Consider the following 19,438-nt stretch of genomic DNA (forward strand, 5'->3'; position numbering starts at 1 on the left):
ATTCAAATTGCTATCAGCAAACTGCTCACCCACACGACGCTATGGTTGTGAGGTCGGTTGGATGTACTGCCAAATTCTCAAAAACAACGTTGGAGGCGGCTTATGGTAGAAAAATGAACATTCCATTCTCTGGCAACAGCTCTGGTAGACATTCCTGCAGTCAGCATGCCAATTGCCCGCTCCCGCAAAACTTGGGACATCTGTGGCAGAGTGTTGTGTGACAAAACTGTACATTTTAGAGTGGCCTTTTATTGTCCCCAGCACAAGGTGCACCTGTGTAATGATCATGCTGTTTAATCAGCTTCTTGATATTCCACACCTCTCAGGTGGGTGGAATATCTGGGCAAAGGACAAATGCTCATGTAAACAATATTGTGCACAACATTTTAGAGAAATACGCTTTTTGTGCCTATTGAAAATGTGTGGGATATTTTATTTCAGCTCATGAAACATCGAACCAACACTTTAAATGTTGCGTTTATATGTTTGTTAAGTGTATGTGGACATAGGACTTTTGATGTCCACTCAGATATTTTTTACAGAAGGTATTGATAATCGTTTCGATAAACATTTGCCTTAGCTGTGCTTGGTATTGTTGCGAGACCCCATGGATGCATTCATTAACCCTCTCTCATGGAGTTATGGCAAGAATGTGGGATGGCTACATTTCTGAATGACAGACTCCTACCCCAAAGTCCTCGCAGAGGATAAGGATGCGGTAACTTTAGCAACAGCATCGATGAAATGACGGCAGAGAACATTGACAGAGACCGAGGGAGAGAGGGAGGCGTGTAGCCAAACTGACTGGCAGCTGCAGGCATGCACAGAACTTTTAACTTCTGAAAGTGACGCCACTGGCTACCGCTCCACCCCGTTACTTGCGACACAGAAAAGTTACTTATTCCTGCTACTGCTCATTTGGCGATCGGAGCCAGCGCAACGGTTTATAGGACCACACCAGCGACAAGGCTCAGCACATAGAATCAAAAGTAAAGGAGATTTTTTTTCAAGAAAAGGAAAGTTAAAAAAAAATGCAAGTGCTCGCTGGGAAGAAACGCGTGTGAAGTTTTTCAAAACTGTCCGGCATCATGAGCCGACTGTCGTGCTTCGGTGTTCTTCTCAGGGCGTCTATTGTCCTATATCTGTTTCTCAAAGTAAGTGATTGATTTATATTTGACCAAAGAACATCTTGAAAATGTGTATTTAGGTCTTTCTAATAACCACAATACTGTGTCATATATGAAGATGCCGGACATTGCACCTGTCGCGCCAGGGAGTCTAACTGTTATTTTGTCAACTCTGTTAGCAGGTGGAAACACAATTTCACTGACGTAGGCTATTTACTAGTCTGTATAGAAATTATGTAGCCATGCATTTCTAAACTAATTTAATAGTAATAATAATGGATGTATTTCCGATTTTCTGTCAAATCCATTGCTGGTCGTTCAATTTGAACGGTTGGATAATTAATTCAGTATATGGCAGTGTTTCTATTGTGCGATGAATAAGGTCTTGTTATTATTGTATGCAATTCACGTCACTAATTAGTTATTACACTGACCTTTAGTTTATTTATTGGCATGCAGTACCAGGATTTTCTGCATTTCGTTTTCTAATGTGACAGAATGTCAGTGTTCATGTTTTTTTTTTTATACAAATGATTTCATACAGGAAATGCAAAAATGCCTACTCTGGTATTTGTACTTGAGGTCTATTATTATTTGTTCTATTCTCAGGATTCTCTTTAAGCAATTTGACAATATTTTCGGATTTCTCATGGAGTCACCACCTGGTGCCTAGGGTATTTTAATGGCCAACTCAGAATGGTATCTGACTAGATTGGTCCCCGAGTCTTTATGGAGAGGGAGAGTGAGACTTGTATGTGAAGATGTGTGAGTCCAACACTAAGGGTTCAGGGATGGAATGAGGACTGTGGATGTGTGTTAGTGAATGTGTTAGTGTTAGTGTTAGTGTGTGTGTGTGTGTGTGTGTTTCTGTGTGTGTGTGTGTGCGTGTGTGTGTGTGTGTGTGTCAATGGAGGCTTGGGCGGTATACGGTATATACCGTATACTGGCAAATTTGGAAAAAGCCACAGGATGGTTTTTCAATACCGTCAATACTGCTGTTGCAAAATGTAACGAAATGGGGAGGGACCTACCTGACTTTTTCCAATAGAAACCCTTGTTTGGACTAGCGATTACACCTCAGATCAGCTACATGCAGGCAAGAGTGTGCAAGGTAGTATCGAATGTGTCACTAGCTAGGTTTCTATCTAATTGGCTACAGATTTTAATGAAAATATTTGAAATATGCATAAAGAAAATATGCCATTTTTCCCACCAGTGGTGTGTTTCCACCAAATGGACTTGTTGCAGATTAAAATCATTGCGTGACGACCTAGTGCTCACGAAAGGTACTTTTTCGCTTAAGTTTTCATGTATCGAATTAAAAACTAAAGTTCAATGTGTTTCCATTGCATTTTCAACTCCACCTTTCGTTTTGTCACAAAAACTGCGTTATATAGAAAATGTGCCTTCTCTGGTCTTGGCACGTGCGCTCTAGCTAACAGCTAACAGATACAGTGCAGATAGGCTGTGCTGGTAGGCTAGTCTACATGATGAGATTATTATGGATAAGAGTGAGTATATTTATTGGAAAGGAGCATCAAGCTCATCACCTTGCACATTCACCATCCTGTGAAGTTCATCATAATTTATTTAATCTGTAGTCTAATAAACTGCAAGCTTTCCCAAATCGTAGTGGGAGGACCACGCAACATGTGATCACATCACTCCCAAGTTTACTTCGATATGATGGTTATTATATCAATATTTGCACATAAAGTTGTTTCCACCTCCATTTCACACATAATTTATTTTACAGACACAAAACGTCCCCACCATGTCGAGCAAACAAATGATCTGTCTACATTTATAAAATTGAAACAAAACTTCCAGTTTCCATCACAGCTGTTTTGATTTTTCTTTATATTGTATATGACCTTACTCACATAAAATGTGTGGATGGAAATGGGGTTACTGTCTGTAACTTTCATTTGTCTCTCGACCTGTACACCTACGTTCTAAAAGTATTTTTGTAGGCTAGGTTGTATCAACTGTTCGACTGATGATTACACCCTAGATCAGCTAGATGCAGGCAAGCGTAGCCTAGTGGTTAGAGTGTTGGACTAGTAACCGGAAGGTTGCGAGTTCCAACCCCTGAGCTGACAAGGTACAAATCTGTCATTCTGCCCCTGAACAGGCAGTTAACCCACTGTTCCCAGGCAGTCATTGAAAATAATAATATGTTCTTAACTGACTTGCCTGGTTAAATAAAGGTACAATTTTTAAAAAATTAAAGAGTTTGCAAGGTGGTATTGAATGTGTCACTGTCTGTGTGTGCACCTACATCGTAAACTTTAATTCAGAGGCTAAGTTGTAGCAACCTCATGAGGGATACAGGGCAAATTCAAGTATCATGTTGTAGCCTGAACCTATCATTGTTTTAGTGAGCTGGGTGAATGGAATACATTCAATGACAGTTATCCTATATGCTGTACTAGAAATAAGGCCATGCACATAAAAAACATGGTCCTCTCTATTCGTGAGTGGCACTGACTGCCACTGGTGCGTGTGTATGCGCGTACGCTGGTGTGTGTGTGTGTGCGTGTGTGTGCGTGTGTGTGTGTCTGACTGAGTGAGAGTGCTGTGCTGGTATCCCGACAGGTTATCTTTTATAATGTATAGACTACAGGAGTAACACTTCAGCTAGAGATGACAGAGAGTCATGGTTAACACTTTACATTGGCATATCACGTTAAACTATAGTACCTTTACGATTCCATAAACTGTGTTTATTATTACAGGATAATTACATAGGTTTTTCTACTGGTAGCTACTGTCGTATAACACGGAACCCAAACCGGCTGTGTGCGTGCGCCATCGTGCGCTATTGTGCATACATTTATTTAGTCCCCCCCACACCAAACGCGATCATGACACGCAGGTTAAAATATCAAAACAAACTCTGAACCAATGACATTAATTTGGGGACAGGTTGAAAACCATTAAACATGTATGGCAATTTAGTTAGTTAGCTTGCACTTGCTAGCTAATGTGTCCTATTTAGCTAACTTGCTGTTGCTAGCTAATTTGTCCTGGGATATAAACATTGAGTTGTTATTTTATCTGAAATGCACAACGTCCTCTACTCCGACCATTAATTCACACATAAAACGGCCAACCGAATCGTTTCTAGTCATCTCTCCTCCTTCTATGCTTTTTCATCTTTGAATTTATATGGTGATTGGCATCTATACTTTCATAGTATTACCACAACAACCGGCAAAACATTTTGTCTTTCAATCACCCACGTGGGTATAACCAATGAGGAGATGGCACGTGGGTACCTGCTTCTATAAACCAATGAGGAGATGGGAGAGGCAGGACTTTCAGCGCGAACTGCATCAGAAATAGAAAGGAGTTCTATTTTATCCCTTGGCAACGCAGACGCTCTTTGGCGGGCACGAGCAGTGTGGGCGCAATAATTGAATAACATGGATTTCTACATTTATTTTGCGACGCTCGCGCACACGACGTATCCGTTCTGGTCAGCATGTAAGACTGATATCGCAGTGATGTCATGTTATACTTTGTAAGTGATAGTGCGGTAGTTAGGACACAGGATTTGAAAAGCATTCTTCTTATAAAAAGTTGCTTGGGTGACAAGCTGTGGTTTGGTGTTTCTTCCCAGCCTCCTCCCAGCCTAACAGGTTAAAGGTGATGAGGAAGGGATGTGGTAAGGCGATGCCTTAATGATACCTTGCCAACTTCTATGAAGAGTACATACAGTGGTCAGTAATGGGAACAGGCCATGGTACATTTGCAAAACAGACTTTTAACCCTGCTACTATAACACAGGAAGAAGAGGGGAACTGCAAAATATTTAATGGGAAGTTGACACAATCGGTCAGTCAGTATATGCGTTCTGCTAATTACTTGAAGGGGTAGAAGAAAAAGGAGAAATGGAAGTGCTGAGAGGAGTGAAAGAGCTCTGGGAGGAATGTACTGTTGGGCAACGGTTTCTTTCCAAAGTGGATCGTGTGAATAGTGATTGGCCGTATGATAATGGTTTATAGAGATTAAGGAAGCTTTATTTTAAACAACAACATTTTGGATATAGGGTTGTTTGTTGAACAGAATTCTTCAGTGATATTGTCAGATACTACTGCACTGTTGGAGCTAGGAACACAAGCATTTTGATACACCCACAATAACATCTGCTAAAAATATGTGACCAATAACATTTGATGTGATTGGATATTACTTCACATAAACTCCATGTTTCTCTCTCCCATTAGCCTCAGATCGTTTACAGTCATTAAGGAACAATGTTTGAAATGAGGAAAAGCTGTGAGAAATAGAATCCTACTATTGCAGCCATTTGAAAGAGCACACTATACTGGCCCCTGGGGAATTATGGAAGGCTTTGACATTAGGATCCTTATGTGGTTGAGAGTGGGACCCCATTGATAGCTCTCTGGTCCTGCTAACCATGGTTGTGTGTGTGTGTGTGGGAGTGTGTGTGTCTGTGGGTGTGTTATATAACAACGCCTGACAGTGCCACCAAAGGGCTGAATTATCAAATCAAATCCAATGTTATTAGTCACACGAGGGGGAATAGGTTAATGTCGTGCCCGCTTCATGACTGTCATGGTATGCTTGGACCACGTTAGTGTTTTGGTGATGTGGACACCAAGGAACTTGAAGCTCTCAACCTGCTCCACTACAGCCCCGTTGATGAGAATGGGGGTGTGCTCGGTCATCCTTTTCCTGTAGTCCTCAATCATCTACTTCATCTTTTTCACTTTGAGGAGAGGATGTTGTCCTGACACCACACGCAAAATCTGCAAATTTAATGATGGTGAGTCGTGGAGTTTTGCCTGGCCGTGCAGTCATGAGTGAACAGGGAGTACAGGAGGGGGCTGAGCACGCACCCCTGAGGGGCCCCTGTGTTGAGAATCAGCGTGGCGGATGTATTGTTACCTACCCTTACCACCTGGGGGCAGCCCGTCAGGAAGTCCAGGATCCAGTTACAGTGGGAGGTATTTAGTCCCAGGGTCCTTAGCTTATTGATGAGCTTTGAGGGCACTATGGTGTCAAATGCTGGGCTGTAGTCAATGAATAGCATTCTCACATAGGTGTTCCTTTTGTCCAGGTGAGAAAGGGCAGTGTAGAGTGCAGTAGAGACTGCATTATATGTGGATCGGTTGGGGCGGTATGCAAATTGCAGTGGGTCTAGGGTTTCTGGGATGATGGTGTTGATGTGAGCCATGACCAGCCTTTCAAACACTTCATGGCTACAGATGTGAGTGCTACGGGTTGGTAGTCATTTAGGCACGTTACCTTAGTGTTCTTGGGCACAAGCACTATGGTGGTCTGCTTACAACATGTTGGTAATACATTCTCGGACAGGAAGAAGTTGAAAATGTCAGTGAAGACACTTGCCAGTTTGTCAGCACATGCTCTCAGTACACGTCCTGGTAATCTGTCTGGCCCTGCGGCCTTGAGAATGTTGACCTGTTTAAAGGTCTTACTCACATCAGCTGCAGAGAGCGTGATCACACAGTCTTCCGGAATAGCTGGTGCTCTCATGCATGTTCCAGTGTTATTTGCCTCAAAGCGAGCATAGAAGTAGTTTAGCTCGTCCGGTAGGCTCATGTCACTGTGCAGGTCTTGGCTGTGCTTCCCTTTGTAGTCTGTAATGGTTTGCAAGCCCTGCCACATCCGACGAGCGTCAGAGCCGCTATAATACGACTTGATCTTAGTCCTGTATTGTCTCTTTGCCTCTCACTCTTTCCCTCACTTTCTCTCTCTTTTGCTCCCTTTGTATATTCTGTTTTCCTCCATACTGACTACATTGCTCACTCTCTTCCCCACTTTCTCATCCTTCCCCTCCCCCCTTTTTCCTACCATTTCCATCTCTATGTCCTCCTCTCGCCTACTGTGTGTTGTCCTGTCTGTTCCTATCTCCGAGCATCCTGCAGGGAGGGGGACCAGGAATCTGTTTGTTGACAGGAAGTTTTCGGAGGACTGCAATTCTCGTTAAAGCATCCCCACAGGTAGTGACAGGTACATGTCAGGATAGTTGCCCTCGTTCCCTTCTGGGAGCCCAATGAAAGGACATGTAAAACGCTGAGGGAGTGATGAAACTGATAGGTTGACATTGGATCTGAAGTGCATCCAGTTTCCCCATTCGCCCCTAGAGTTCCATCTCTGTGCCCCCCTCTCTCCTACCGTTTCCATATCTGTGCCCTCCTCTCTCGTACCATTTCCATCTCTGTGCCTTCCTCTCTCCTACTGTTTCCATCTCTGTGCCCTCGTCTCTCCTACCGTTTCCATGTCTGTGCCCTCCTCTCTCCTACCGTTTCCATTTCTGTGGCTTCCTCTCTAATACCGTTTCCATCTCTGTGGCCTCTGCTACAGTTTCCATCTCTGTGCCCCCCTCTCTCCTACAGTTTCCATCTTGGGTTTTAAGTTTGTGAGACTTGCTGGCATGATATATGATAATAGATAAACGTGAGAGAGTGTGTTTTCATATTGAAATGCTGAAAATGTATGTAGTAAAAGCAGAAGGGAAGTTGACATTCAAACAGGGAAGAGAACTGGTTCACCTGTTCCAGTATCAATCATCAATCTTCAGAAGTCATTCATTTGTATTGATTGAAACCTCCAGCACCCAACCAAACAAGAAAACAGCCTAATGATAGGTGTTCACATTTGCATTTATTTAATAACAATGAACTTTGCATGTGATTTGTATACATGTGATTTGTATACAGGATTTCAGATGGCAGTATCGTCATGGCCTTTCAGATCAAATAGTCTTGTGTGTGGGTGGTGAGACATTAGCTACAGTTAGGAAAGAGACTGTTTGCTGAGTCACAGCTTAACCCTCAGCAAGTAAAACCGGGAAAAGTACATTGCTTGGCATGAGTTTGTCATGGAATGGATAGCCTCGTCTGTGCCTCTGTGTGTGTGTGTGTGTGTGTGTGTGTGTGTGTGTGTGTGTGTGTGTGTGTGTGTGTGTGTGTGTGTGTGTGTGTGTGTGTGTGTGTGTGTGTGTGTGTGTGTGTGTGTGTGTGTGTGTGTGTGTGTGAGAGAAATGTCTTCTTTGCCCATAAACTCTTTAATGGTGGGAAAATGGTGAATGGATAGCCTCGTCTGTTTGGGCGTCAGTCAGTCCACCATGACATCTCTCTGGCCAGAGGTTGTTATGTATGTAGGTAGCAGTGTACAGGATTCTGCCTCATCTACTGTACATTTACGGGTGGTTTCCTGGACGCAGATGAAGCCCAATCCTGGACTAAAAGCAAGGTCGCGCGCACACGGCTAAGGGTCAGATGGGGACAGACGAATGCACACGGCTAAGGGTCAGATGGGGACAGACGAATGCACACGGCTAAGGGTCAGATGGGGACAGACGAATGCACACGGCTAAGGTTCAGTTGGGGACAGACGAATGCACACGGCTAAGGGTCAGTTGGGGACAGACGAATGCACACGGCTAAGGTTCAGTTGGGGACAGACGAATGCACACGGCTAAGGTTCAGTTGGGGACAGACGAATGCACACGGCTAAGGGTCAGTTGGGGACAGACGAATGCACACGGCTAAGGGTCAGATGGGGACAGACGAATGCACACGGCTAAGGTTCAGTTGGGGACAGACGAATGCACACGGCTAAGGGTCAGATGGGGACAGACGAATGCACACGGCTAAGGGTCAGTTGGGGACAGACGAATGCACACGGCTAAGGGTCAGTTGGGGACAGACGAATGCACACGGCTAAGGGTCAGATGGGGACAGACGAATGCACACGGCTAAGGTTCAGTTGGGGACAGACGAATGCACACGGCGAAAGGACAGATGGGGACAGACGAATGCACACGGCTAAGGGTCAGATGGGGACAGACGAATGCACTAGGCTAAGGTTCAGTTGGGGACAGACGAATGCACACGGCTAAGGGTCAGATGGGGACAGACGAATGCACACGGCTAAGGTTCAGTTGGGGACAGACGAATGCACACGGCTAAGGTTCAGTTGGGGACAGACGAATGCACACGGCTAAGGTTCAGTTGGGGACAGACGAATGCACACGGCTAAGGGTCAGTTGGGGACAGATGAATGCACACGGCTAAGGGTCAGTTGGGGACAGACGAATGCACACGGCTAAGGGTCAGTTGGGGACAGACGAATGCACACGGCTAAGGGTCAGATGGGGGCAGACGAATGCACACGGCTAAGGGTCAGATGGGGACAGACGAATGCACACGGCTAAGGTTCAGTTGGGGACAGACGAATGCACACCGCTAAGGTTCAGTTGGGGACAGACGAATGCACACGGCTAAGGTTCAGTTGGGGACAGACGAATGCACACGGCGAAAGGACAGCTGGGGACAGACGAATGCACACGGCTAAGGTTCAGTTGGGGACAGACGAATGCACACGGCGAAAGGACAGATGGGGACAGACGAATGCACACGGCTAAGGGTCAGATGGGGACAGACGAATGCACTAGGCTAAGGTTCAGTTGGGGACAGACGAATGCACACGGCTAAGGGTCAGATGGGGACAGACGAATGCACACGGCTAAGGTTCAGTTGGGGACAGACGAATGCACACGGCTAAGGTTCAGTTGGGGACAGACGAATGCACACGGCTAAGGTTCAGTTGGGGACAGATGAATGCACACGGTTAATGTTCAGTTGGGGACAGACGAATGCACACGTCTAAGGTTCAGTTGGGGACAGACGAATGCACACGGCTAAGGGTCAGTTGGGGACAGACGAATGCACACGGCTAAGGGTCAGTTGAGGACAGAGGAATGCACACGGCTAAGGGTCAGTGCGGGACAGACGAATGTGTCATGTTTTGTCATTTATTATCTTGTCTTGTCCCTGTGCTTCCCATTCTATTCGTTTCCCTCTGCTGGTCTTATTAGGTTCTTTCCCTCTTTCTATCCCTCTCTCTCCCCCTCCCTCTCTCACTCTCTCGCTCTCTCTTCTCTCTATCGTTCCGTTCCTGCTCCCAGCTGTTCCTATTCCCCTAATCAATCATTTAGTCTTCCCACACCTGTTCCCGATCCTTTCCCCTGATTAGAGTCCCTATTTCTTCCTTTGTGTTCCGTTCCTGTCCTGTCGGTTCCTTGTCTAGAATTCACCGTGCTGTGTTTGTGTATCGCCCTGTCGTGTCGTGTTTTCCTCAGATGCTGCGTGGTGAGCAGGTGTCTGAGTCTGTCTGGTTCAAGTGCCTTCCCGAGGCAACCTGCTGTTCACCTGCTGTTCAAGATCGAGTCTCCAGTTTGTCCTCGTCATTTCGAGTGAAAGTTGTGTTTTTTGTTTGTATTTACTTTACTGGATTAAAGACTCTGTTTTCGCCAAGTCGCTTTTGGGTCCTCTTTCACCTGCATGACAGAAGGAACCGACCAAGGAATGGACCCAGCGACTTCAGACGCTCGTTACACTGCCGTCGAGATCCAAGGAGCCATGCTCGGCAGACACGAGCAGGAATTGTCTGCTGCTCGCCATGCCGTGGAAAACCTGGCCGCTCAGGTTTCCGACCTCTCTGGACAGTTCCAGAGTCTACGTCTCGTGCCACCTGTTACTTCCTGGCCTGCCGAGCCTCCAGAACCTAGGGTTAATAACCCACCTTGCTACTCCGGGCAGCCCACTGAGTGCCGCTCCTTTCTCACGCAGTGTGAGATTGTGTTCTCTCTCCAACCCAACACATACTCTAGAGAGAGAGCTCGGGTTGCTTACGTCATTTCACTCCTTACTGGCCGGGCTCGAGAATGGGGCACAGCTATCTGGGAGGCAAGGGCTGATTGCTCTAACAAGTTCCAGAACTTTAAAGAGGAGATGATTCGGGTTTTTGACCGTTCAGTTTTTGGTAGGGGAGGCTTCTAGGGCCCTGGCTTCCTTATGCCAAGGTGAACGGTCCATAACGGATTATTCTATTGAGTTTCGCACTCTTGCTGCCTCTAGTGAGTGGAACGAGCCGGCGCTGCTCGCTCGTTTTCTGGAGGGACTCCACGCAGTGGTTAAGGATGAGATTCTCTCCCGGGAGGTTCCTTCAGATGTGGACTCTTTGATTGCTCTCGCCATCCGCATAGAACGACGGGTAGATCTTCGTCACCGGGCTCGTGGAAGAGAGCTCGCATCAACGGTGTTTCCCTGCTCCGCATCGCAACCATCTCCCTCCTCTGGCTCAGAGTCTGAGCCCATGCAGCTGGGAGGGATTCGCATCTCGACTAAGGAGAGGGAACGGAGGATCACCAACCGCCTGTGCCTCTATTGCGGAGTTGCTGGACATTTTGTTAATTCATGTCCAGTAAAAGCCAGAGCTCATCTGTAAGCGGAGGGCTACAGGTGAGCGCAACTACTCAAGTCTCTCCATCAAGATCCTGTACTACTTTGTCGGTCCATCTACGCTGGACCGGTTCGGGTGCTACATGTAGTGCCTTGATAGACTCTGGGGCTGAGGGTTGTTTCATGGACGAAGCATGGGTTCGGAAACATGACATTCCTTTCAGAGAGTTAGAGAAGCCTACGCCCATGTTCGCCTTAGATGGTAGTCATCTTCCCAGTATCAGATTTGAGACACTACCTTTAACCCTCACAGTATCTGGTAACCACAGTGAGACTATTTCTTTTTTGATTTTTCGTTCACCGTTTACACCTGTTGTTTTGGGTCATCCCTGGCTAGTATGTCATAATCCTTCTATTAATTGGTCTAGTAATTCTATCCTATCCTGGAACGTTTCTTGTCATGTGAAGTGTTTAATGTCTGCCATCCCTCCCGTTTCTTCTGTCCCTACTTCTCAGGAGGAACCTGGCGATTTGACAGGAGTGCCGGAGGAATATCATGATCTGCGCACGGTCTTCAGTCGGTCCCGAGCCAACTCCCTTCCTCCTCACCGGTCGTATGATTGTACTATTGATCTCCTTCCGGGGACCACTCCTCCTCGGGGTAGACTATACTCTCTGTCGGCTCCCGAACGTAAGGCTCTCGAGGATTATTGGTCTGTGTCTCTTGACGCCGGTACCATAGTGCCTTCTTCCTCTCCGGCCGGGGCGGGGTTCTTTTTTGTTAAGAAGAAGGACGGTACTCTGCGCCCCTGCGTGGATTATCGAGGGCTGAATGACATAACGGTTAAGAATCGTTATCCGCTTCCCCTTATGTCATCAGCCTTCGAGATTCTGCAGGGAGCCAGGTGCTTTACTAAGTTGGACCTTCGTAACGCTTACCATCTCGTGCGCATCAGAGAGGGGGACGAGTGGAAAACGGCGTTTAACACTCCGTTAGGGCATTTTGAGTACCGGGTTCTGCCGTTTGGTCTCGCCAATGCGCCAGCTGTTTTTCAGGCATTAGTTAATGATGTTCTGAGAGACATGCTGAACATCTTTGTTTTTGTCTATCTTGACGATATCCTGATTTTTTCTCCGTCACTCGAGATTCATGTTCAGCACGTTCGACGTGTTCTACAGCGCCTTTTAGAGAATTGTCTCTACGTAAAGTCTGAGAAGTGCTCTTTTCATGTCTCCTCCGTTACTTTTCTCGGTTCCGTTATTTCCGCTGAAGGCATTCAGATGGATTCCGCTAAGGTCCAAGCTGTCAGTGATTGGCCCGTTCCAAGGTCACGTGTCGAGTTGCAGCGCTTTTTAGGTTTCGCTAATTTCTATCGGCGTTTCATTCGTAATTTCGGTCAAGTTGCTGCCCCTCTCACAGCTCTTACTTCTGTCAAGACGTGTTTTAAGTGGTCCGGTTCCGCCCAGGGAGCTTTTGATCTTCTAAAAGAACGTTTTACGTCCGCTCCTATCCTCGTTACTCCTGACGTCACTAGACAATTCATTGTCGAGGTTGACGCTTCAGAGGTAGGCGTGGGAGCCATTCTATCCCAGCGCTTCCAGTCTGACGATAAGGTTCATCCTTGCGCTTATTTTTCTCATCGCCTGTCGCCATCTGAGCGCAACTATGATGTGGGTAACCGTGAACTGCTCGCCATCCGCTTAGCCCTAGGCGAATGGCGACAGTGGTTGGAGGGGGCGACCGTTCCTTTTGTCGTTTGGACAGACCATAAGAACCTTGAGTACATCCGTTCTGCCAAACGACTTAATGCCCGTCAAGCTCGTTGGGCGTTGTTTTTCGCTCGTTTCGAGTTTGTGATTTCTTACCGTCCGGGTAGCAAGAACACCAAGCCTGATGCCTTATCCCGTCTGTTTAGTTCTTCTGTGGCTTCTACTGATCCCGAGGGGATTCTTCCTTATGGGCGTGTTGTCGGGTTAACAGTCTGGGGAATTGAAAGACAGGTTAAGCAAGCACTCACGCACACTGCGTCGCCGCGCGCTTGTCCTAGTAACCTCCTTTTCGTTCCTGTTTCCACTCGTCTGGCTGTTCTTCAGTGGGCTCACTCTGCCAAGTTAGCTGGTCATCCCGGTGTTCGAGGCACTCTTGCGTCTATTCGCCAGCGCTTTTGGTGGCCGACTCAGGAGCGTGACACGCGCCGTTTCGTGGCTGCTTGTTCGGACTGCGCGCAGACTAAGTCGGGTAACTCTCCTCCTGCCGGTCGTCTCAGACCGCTCCCCATTCCTTCTCGACCATGGTCTCACATCGCCCTAGACTTCATTACCGGTCTGCCTTTGTCTGCGGGGAAGACTGTGATTCTTACGGTTGTCGATAGGTTCTCTAAGGCGGCACATTTCATTCCCCTCGCTAAACTTCCTTCCGCTAAGGAGACGGCACAAATCATTATCGAGAATGTATTCAGAATTCATGGCCTCCCGTTAGACGCCGTTTCAGACAGAGGCCCGCAATTCACGTCACAGTTTTGGAGGGAGTTCTGTCGTTTGATTGGTGCGTCCGTCAGTCTCTCTTCCGGGTTTCATCCCCAGTCTAACGGTCAAGCAGAGAGGGCCAATCAGACGATTGGTCGCATACTACGCAGCCTTTCTTTCAGAAACCCTGCGTCTTGGGCAGAACAGCTCCCCTGGGCAGAATACGCTCACAATTCGCTTCCTTCGTCTGCTACCGGGTTATCTCCGTTTCAGAGTAGTCTGGGTTACCAGCCTCCTCTGTTCTCATCCCAGCTTGCCGAGTCCAGCGTTCCCTCCGCTCAAGCGTTTGTCCAACGTTGTGAGCGCACCTGGAGGAGGGTGAGGTCTGCACTTTGCCGTTACAGGGCACAGACTGTGAGAGCCGCCAATAAACGCAGGATTAAGAGTCCAAGGTATTGTTGCGGCCAGAGAGTGTGGCTTTCCACTCGCAACCTTCCTCTTACGACAGCTTCTCGTAAGTTGACTCCGCGGTTCATTGGTCCGTTCCGTGTCTCCCAGGTCGTCAATCCTGTCGCTGTGCGACTGCTTCTTCCGCGACATCTTCGTCGCGTCCATCCTGTCTTCCATGTCTCCTGTGTTAAGCCCTTTCTTCGCACCCCCGTTCGTCTTCCCTCCCCCTCCCGTCCTTGTCGAGAGCGCACCTATTTACAAGGTACATAAGATCATGGACATGCGTTCTCGGGGACGGGGTCACCAATACTTAGTGGATTGGGAGGGTTACGGTCCTGAGGAGAGGAGTTGGGTTCCGTCTCGGGACGTGCTGGACCGTTCACTCATTGATGATTTCCTCCGTTGCCGCCAGGATTCCTCCTCGAGTGCGCCAGGAGGCGCTCGGTGAGTGGGGGGGGGTACTGTCATGTTTTGTCATTTATTATCTTGTCTTGTCCCTGTGCTTCCCATTCTATTCGTTTCCCTCTGCTGGTCTTATTAGGTTCTTTCCCTCTTTCTATCCCTCTCTCTCCCCCTCCCTCTCTCACTCTCTCGCTCTCTCTTCTCTCTATCGTTCCGTTCCTGCTCCCAGCTGTTCCTATTCCCCTAATCAATCATTTAGTCTTCCCACACCTGTTCCCGATCCTTTCCCCTGATTAGAGTCCCTATTTCTTCCTTTGTGTTCCGTTCCTGTCCTGTCGGTTCCTTGTCTAGAATTCACCGTGCTGTGTTTGTGTATCGCCCTGTCGTGTCGTGTTTTCCTCAGATGCTGCGTGGTGAGCAGGTGTCTGAGTCTGTCTGGTTCAAGTGCCTTCCCGAGGCAACCTGCTGTTCACCTGCTGTTCAAGATCGAGTCTCCAGTTTGTCCTCGTCATTTCGAGTGAAAGTTGTGTTTTTTGTTTGTATTTACTTTACTGGATTAAAGACTCTGTTTTCGCCAAGTCGCTTTTGGGTCCTCTTTCACCTGCATGACAGAATGCACACGGCTAAGGGTCAGTTGGGGACAGACGAATGCACGCGGCTAAGGTTCAGTTGGGGACAGACGAATGCACACGGCTAAGGGTCAGTTGGGGACAGACGAATGCACGCGGCTAAGGTTCAGTTGGGGACAGACGAATGCACACGGCTAAGGGTCAGATGGGGACAGAAGACTTATTAGCAAATGTTTTACTGTACTTTGTTTTCAAATTGTGCCACAAGAACATTGGTTGAATTCCTCTCTCCATTTACACGATCACAGACCTTTGAAGTCATGTTTGGTGATACAACTGACATGTTATCTGTGCTGACATGTTATCTGTGCTGCCTTGAGGAAATCAGAACGTATTAAGCCTGCTCTCAGACAGCCAGAGATGCCTGTCTCCATCGCAGAGATGCCTGCGTCCAACGCGGGTCAAAAGTGCTGCTGTCACACAATTGGCTGTATCAAGTGTGCTTTTGTGGAATGCTGCCTTCCCCCTCCCCCATCCCCAACAGAACCCAGACAGGCCACGTCCAAGTTAATTGCCCCAAACATGTTGCCTTTGAACTGGCCTGACCAAAATACCCAGTGCTACAGCCACATGGAAATGAGAGACTAGCTACTCTGACTGATTTACGCAAAGCTCGTACTGTCAGCAGATGGCTATAGCACGCACTATCACGCACTATCACTCACTATCAAGCACTATCACGCACTATCATGCACTATCATGCACTATCACTCACTATCACGCACTATCACGCACTATCACTCCCTATCACACACTATCACTCACTATCATGCAGGATCACTCAGTATCACGCACCATCACTCACTATCACTCACAATCACGCACGATCACTCACTATCACTCACTATCACTCACTATCACACACTATCACGCACTATCACTCACTATCACACACTATCACGCACTATCACGCACTATCACTCACTATCACGCACTATCACTCACTATCACGCACGTTCACTCACTATCACACACTATCACACACTATCACACACTATCACGCACTATCACTCACTATCACACACTATCACACACTATCACGCACTATCACGCACTATCACGCACTATCACACACTATCACTCACTATCACACACTATCACACACTATCACTCACTATCACTCACTATCACGCACTATCACTCGTGGCTTATAAGGGGTGTCCACCGCCATATTTTACAGTAGGTATGAGGTTCTTTTCTGCTCATACGTTCTCATTTCAACACCAAACCCACCACTGGTGTGTGTGGCCAAATAGCTTCATTTTCATGTCATCTGACCAAAGCACCGGTTCCAATCCAAGAGCCAATGCCTTTAACAAACTCCAGACTGTTACATTTGTTGGAAGACATAGAAATAGAGCTCTTTAGCCACACACACCAGTGGTGGGTTTTGTCATCAAAATAGAAGGCATGAGCAGAAAGAAAAAACATACCTACTTTAAAATATGCTGATGGATCTTTGACGTTATGGGGCTATTTTACTTTACCAAGTACCAGGACATTTTAGCCAAAAACCTAGTTGTCTCTGCCAGGAGGCTGAAACTTGACCGCAAGTGAATCTTCCAGCAAGACAATGACCCTGAGCACACATCAAAATCCACAAAGAATTGGCCTCAAAATAAACATTTTGCAATGGCCATCTCTGTCTCCAGACTTGAAATTGAAGAGGACAGTCCATAAGTGCAGAATAAGGATATTAAGGATCTGGAAGGATTCTGTTTGTAGGAATGGTCTAAGATGCCTCCCAATGTGTTCTCAAATTCATAAAACATTTTACAAAAAGGCTCAGTGCCGTTATCCTCGCAATGTGAGGGATTGAAAGGAATTGAAAACGGGTCTCAATAATTTTTTCCAGAAAAAAAGTATTACTTGTTAAACAAAATATTTCTCTGAGTAATTGTATAAGTATTAAATAATATAACTTCCCAAATAGTATTTGCATTTTTGCTCATCTTTATCAAGGGTGTCAATATTTCATACCCCACTGTATATGATACTCTGTTTCTGTGGTCATTTGCCCTCAGGACCTGTCTAGGACCACGTGTGGTGCTGTGGTAGTTTGCCCTCAGGACCTGTCTGGGACCACGTGTGGTGCTGTAGTAGTTTGCCCTCAGGACCTGTCTGGGACCACGTGTGGTGCTGTGGTAGTTTGCTCTCAGGACCTGTCTAGGACCACGTGTGGTGCTGTGATAGTTTGCCCTCAGGACCTGTCTAGGACCATCGACACCTGTGTTGATAGACACAGATGTCATAAACACAAACACCCTGTTGTCCGCTGTTTGCTGGGCTGCCTGGCTGCTGTCTTTGCGTGAGTGGGGCTGCAGCTGGGCCAGTAACCTGAGCAGGAAGCAGCAGTGCTAAATGGTTATACATTAAGGGCAGATAGGCATCTCAGCACAGCACTGTACCACACAGTACACTACAGTACTATAGTACAGCACCTCCAGGCTGTGACGCTAAATACCACCCAGCTGATTTCCATAGTTCCCGATCAGAGCCGCGATAGCAGGTGTGGGACATTAGTGTAGTAGGAGGTGGGATGGGGAAAACACACAACTACAGCGCCTTCATAAAGTATTCACACCCCTTTACTTTTTACATGTTTTGTTGTGTTACAGCCTTCATTTTAAATAGAGTAAATGGAGATTTTGTGTCTCTGGCCTACACAAAATACCCTATAATGTTAAAGTGGAGTTATGTTTTTCGAAATCCACTGAAGGTCAAAAACTTGTCTTTTATTTTTAATACTTCAATTAGATTACCAATAAGGGACTTTCCATTTTAATTGACTAATTTGGGCCAAAGTAGTGACTGGCTAAACCCCGACTGGAAAACAATCCCCCTGACAGCGCCTCTGTCACATCTGCCAGCCATGTCTACTGAGTCCAGGAAACTCAACACAACAGAGAGGCACATTTTTTTTATGCATAATCATCAAACAGACTGTGCATTGAGCTCTCTCTGGGGAACGTGGTTTGACAACTTTACTGGCTCTTCTGTTAAAAAGGGTTCTCCTAAATCCGTTATCTTATCTTCTACACAGCTACAGTCCAAAGACAGAACGATCGATTCAGAACGTTTCAATCCGTACTGTGGTGTTAGAGGATGCTTTTCAAGTTGTAAATGTGGTCTCAAATATACCATTGTAAAATGGATTTGGGTTGTAAAACGGTTCAAATGTGATTGCTGTTGTGGAGTGTTAGATGGGTGTGCTATCACCTAGTCACGGCCATCCATTTTGTTGTCGTCTCCATCGGCCTTCAACGTATGACTACCATAGAAAAACCATGGGTGCAATTAATTTTTGGCAGATACAAAATGTCTGCCTGAACACTGCAGAATCACTGCCAGAAACAGACTGGCATACAGAGATAGTAAGATTTATAAGCTCCAAGCCTGTATAATACATGTGCTGTGAATTAGGGTTGCACATTTTGGGGATTGTTCAGAGGTGGAAACTTCCGTTTGGAATTAACAGGAATATATGGGAATTAACGGGAATATATGGAAATTAATATGAATAACATTTAAATGTAGTTGTTTTTTGCTGCAACGTTCGTCGTTGGGAGAAAGAGAGGAGAACCAAAGCGCAGCGTGGTAAGTGTTCATCTTGTTTTAATAAGAAATACTGAACAAAACGAACAGTCCTGACCAGTGAACCAAAACACAGAACAGAAAATAAGCACCCACAACTCAAAAGTGAAACCAGGCTACCTAAGTATGGTTCTCAATCAGTTTTTGCAAATGTACACAGCTTTTCCTTCTACATTAGCTGCAGTGAAATGTCTCCACACATCAGATTGTGCCTGTAGCATTTTCCTGTAAAGATTTGAAAAAATGAGTGAAAAATAAATATATACAATTCCATGTACAGATAAATAGTTAAGCAGTTAGATTAAACAACTCATTTTTAAGATAAATGTTTTAAAATGAAACATGTATGGAAACAGGTGAATTAACACTCCTCAGTTAACAGGCTCAAGCAAGCTAAAACCCACATGGTAGCAAAAACTAACGAGCAGAAATTGTTAACAAGATAAAAATGATTTGAACACACTTTGCTGTAGGCTACTATTTACTAGTTAACAAAAAATAATGTATGTCATATAAAATATATTCACCC

The 19,438-nt window shown here is 46.2% G+C and overlaps 1 protein-coding gene across 8 annotated transcripts in view; it reads left to right on the forward strand.

Annotated features, from left to right (window-relative positions):
- The first annotated feature begins 915 nt into the window (after nt 1-915).
- LOC124037577 (receptor-type tyrosine-protein phosphatase eta-like) overlaps nt 916-19,438 on the forward strand; it is a 108,633-nt gene continuing 90,110 nt past the window's right edge. For all 8 annotated transcript variants that reach the window (XR_006839213.1, XR_006839214.1, XM_046352413.1 and 5 more), the window contains exon 1: nt 916-1,154. Coding sequence is in view for 6 of the 8 variants with exons in the window: in XM_046352413.1 (XP_046208369.1) it covers nt 1,089-1,154 (66 nt within the window). In the remaining 2 variants the exon portion in view is untranslated. The remainder of the gene's footprint in view (nt 1,155-19,438) is intronic.

This window comes from Oncorhynchus gorbuscha, linkage group LG06, assembly GCF_021184085.1.
Source record: "Oncorhynchus gorbuscha isolate QuinsamMale2020 ecotype Even-year linkage group LG06, OgorEven_v1.0, whole genome shotgun sequence".
In the NCBI taxonomy this organism is placed as follows: domain Eukaryota; kingdom Metazoa; phylum Chordata; class Actinopteri; order Salmoniformes; family Salmonidae; genus Oncorhynchus; species Oncorhynchus gorbuscha.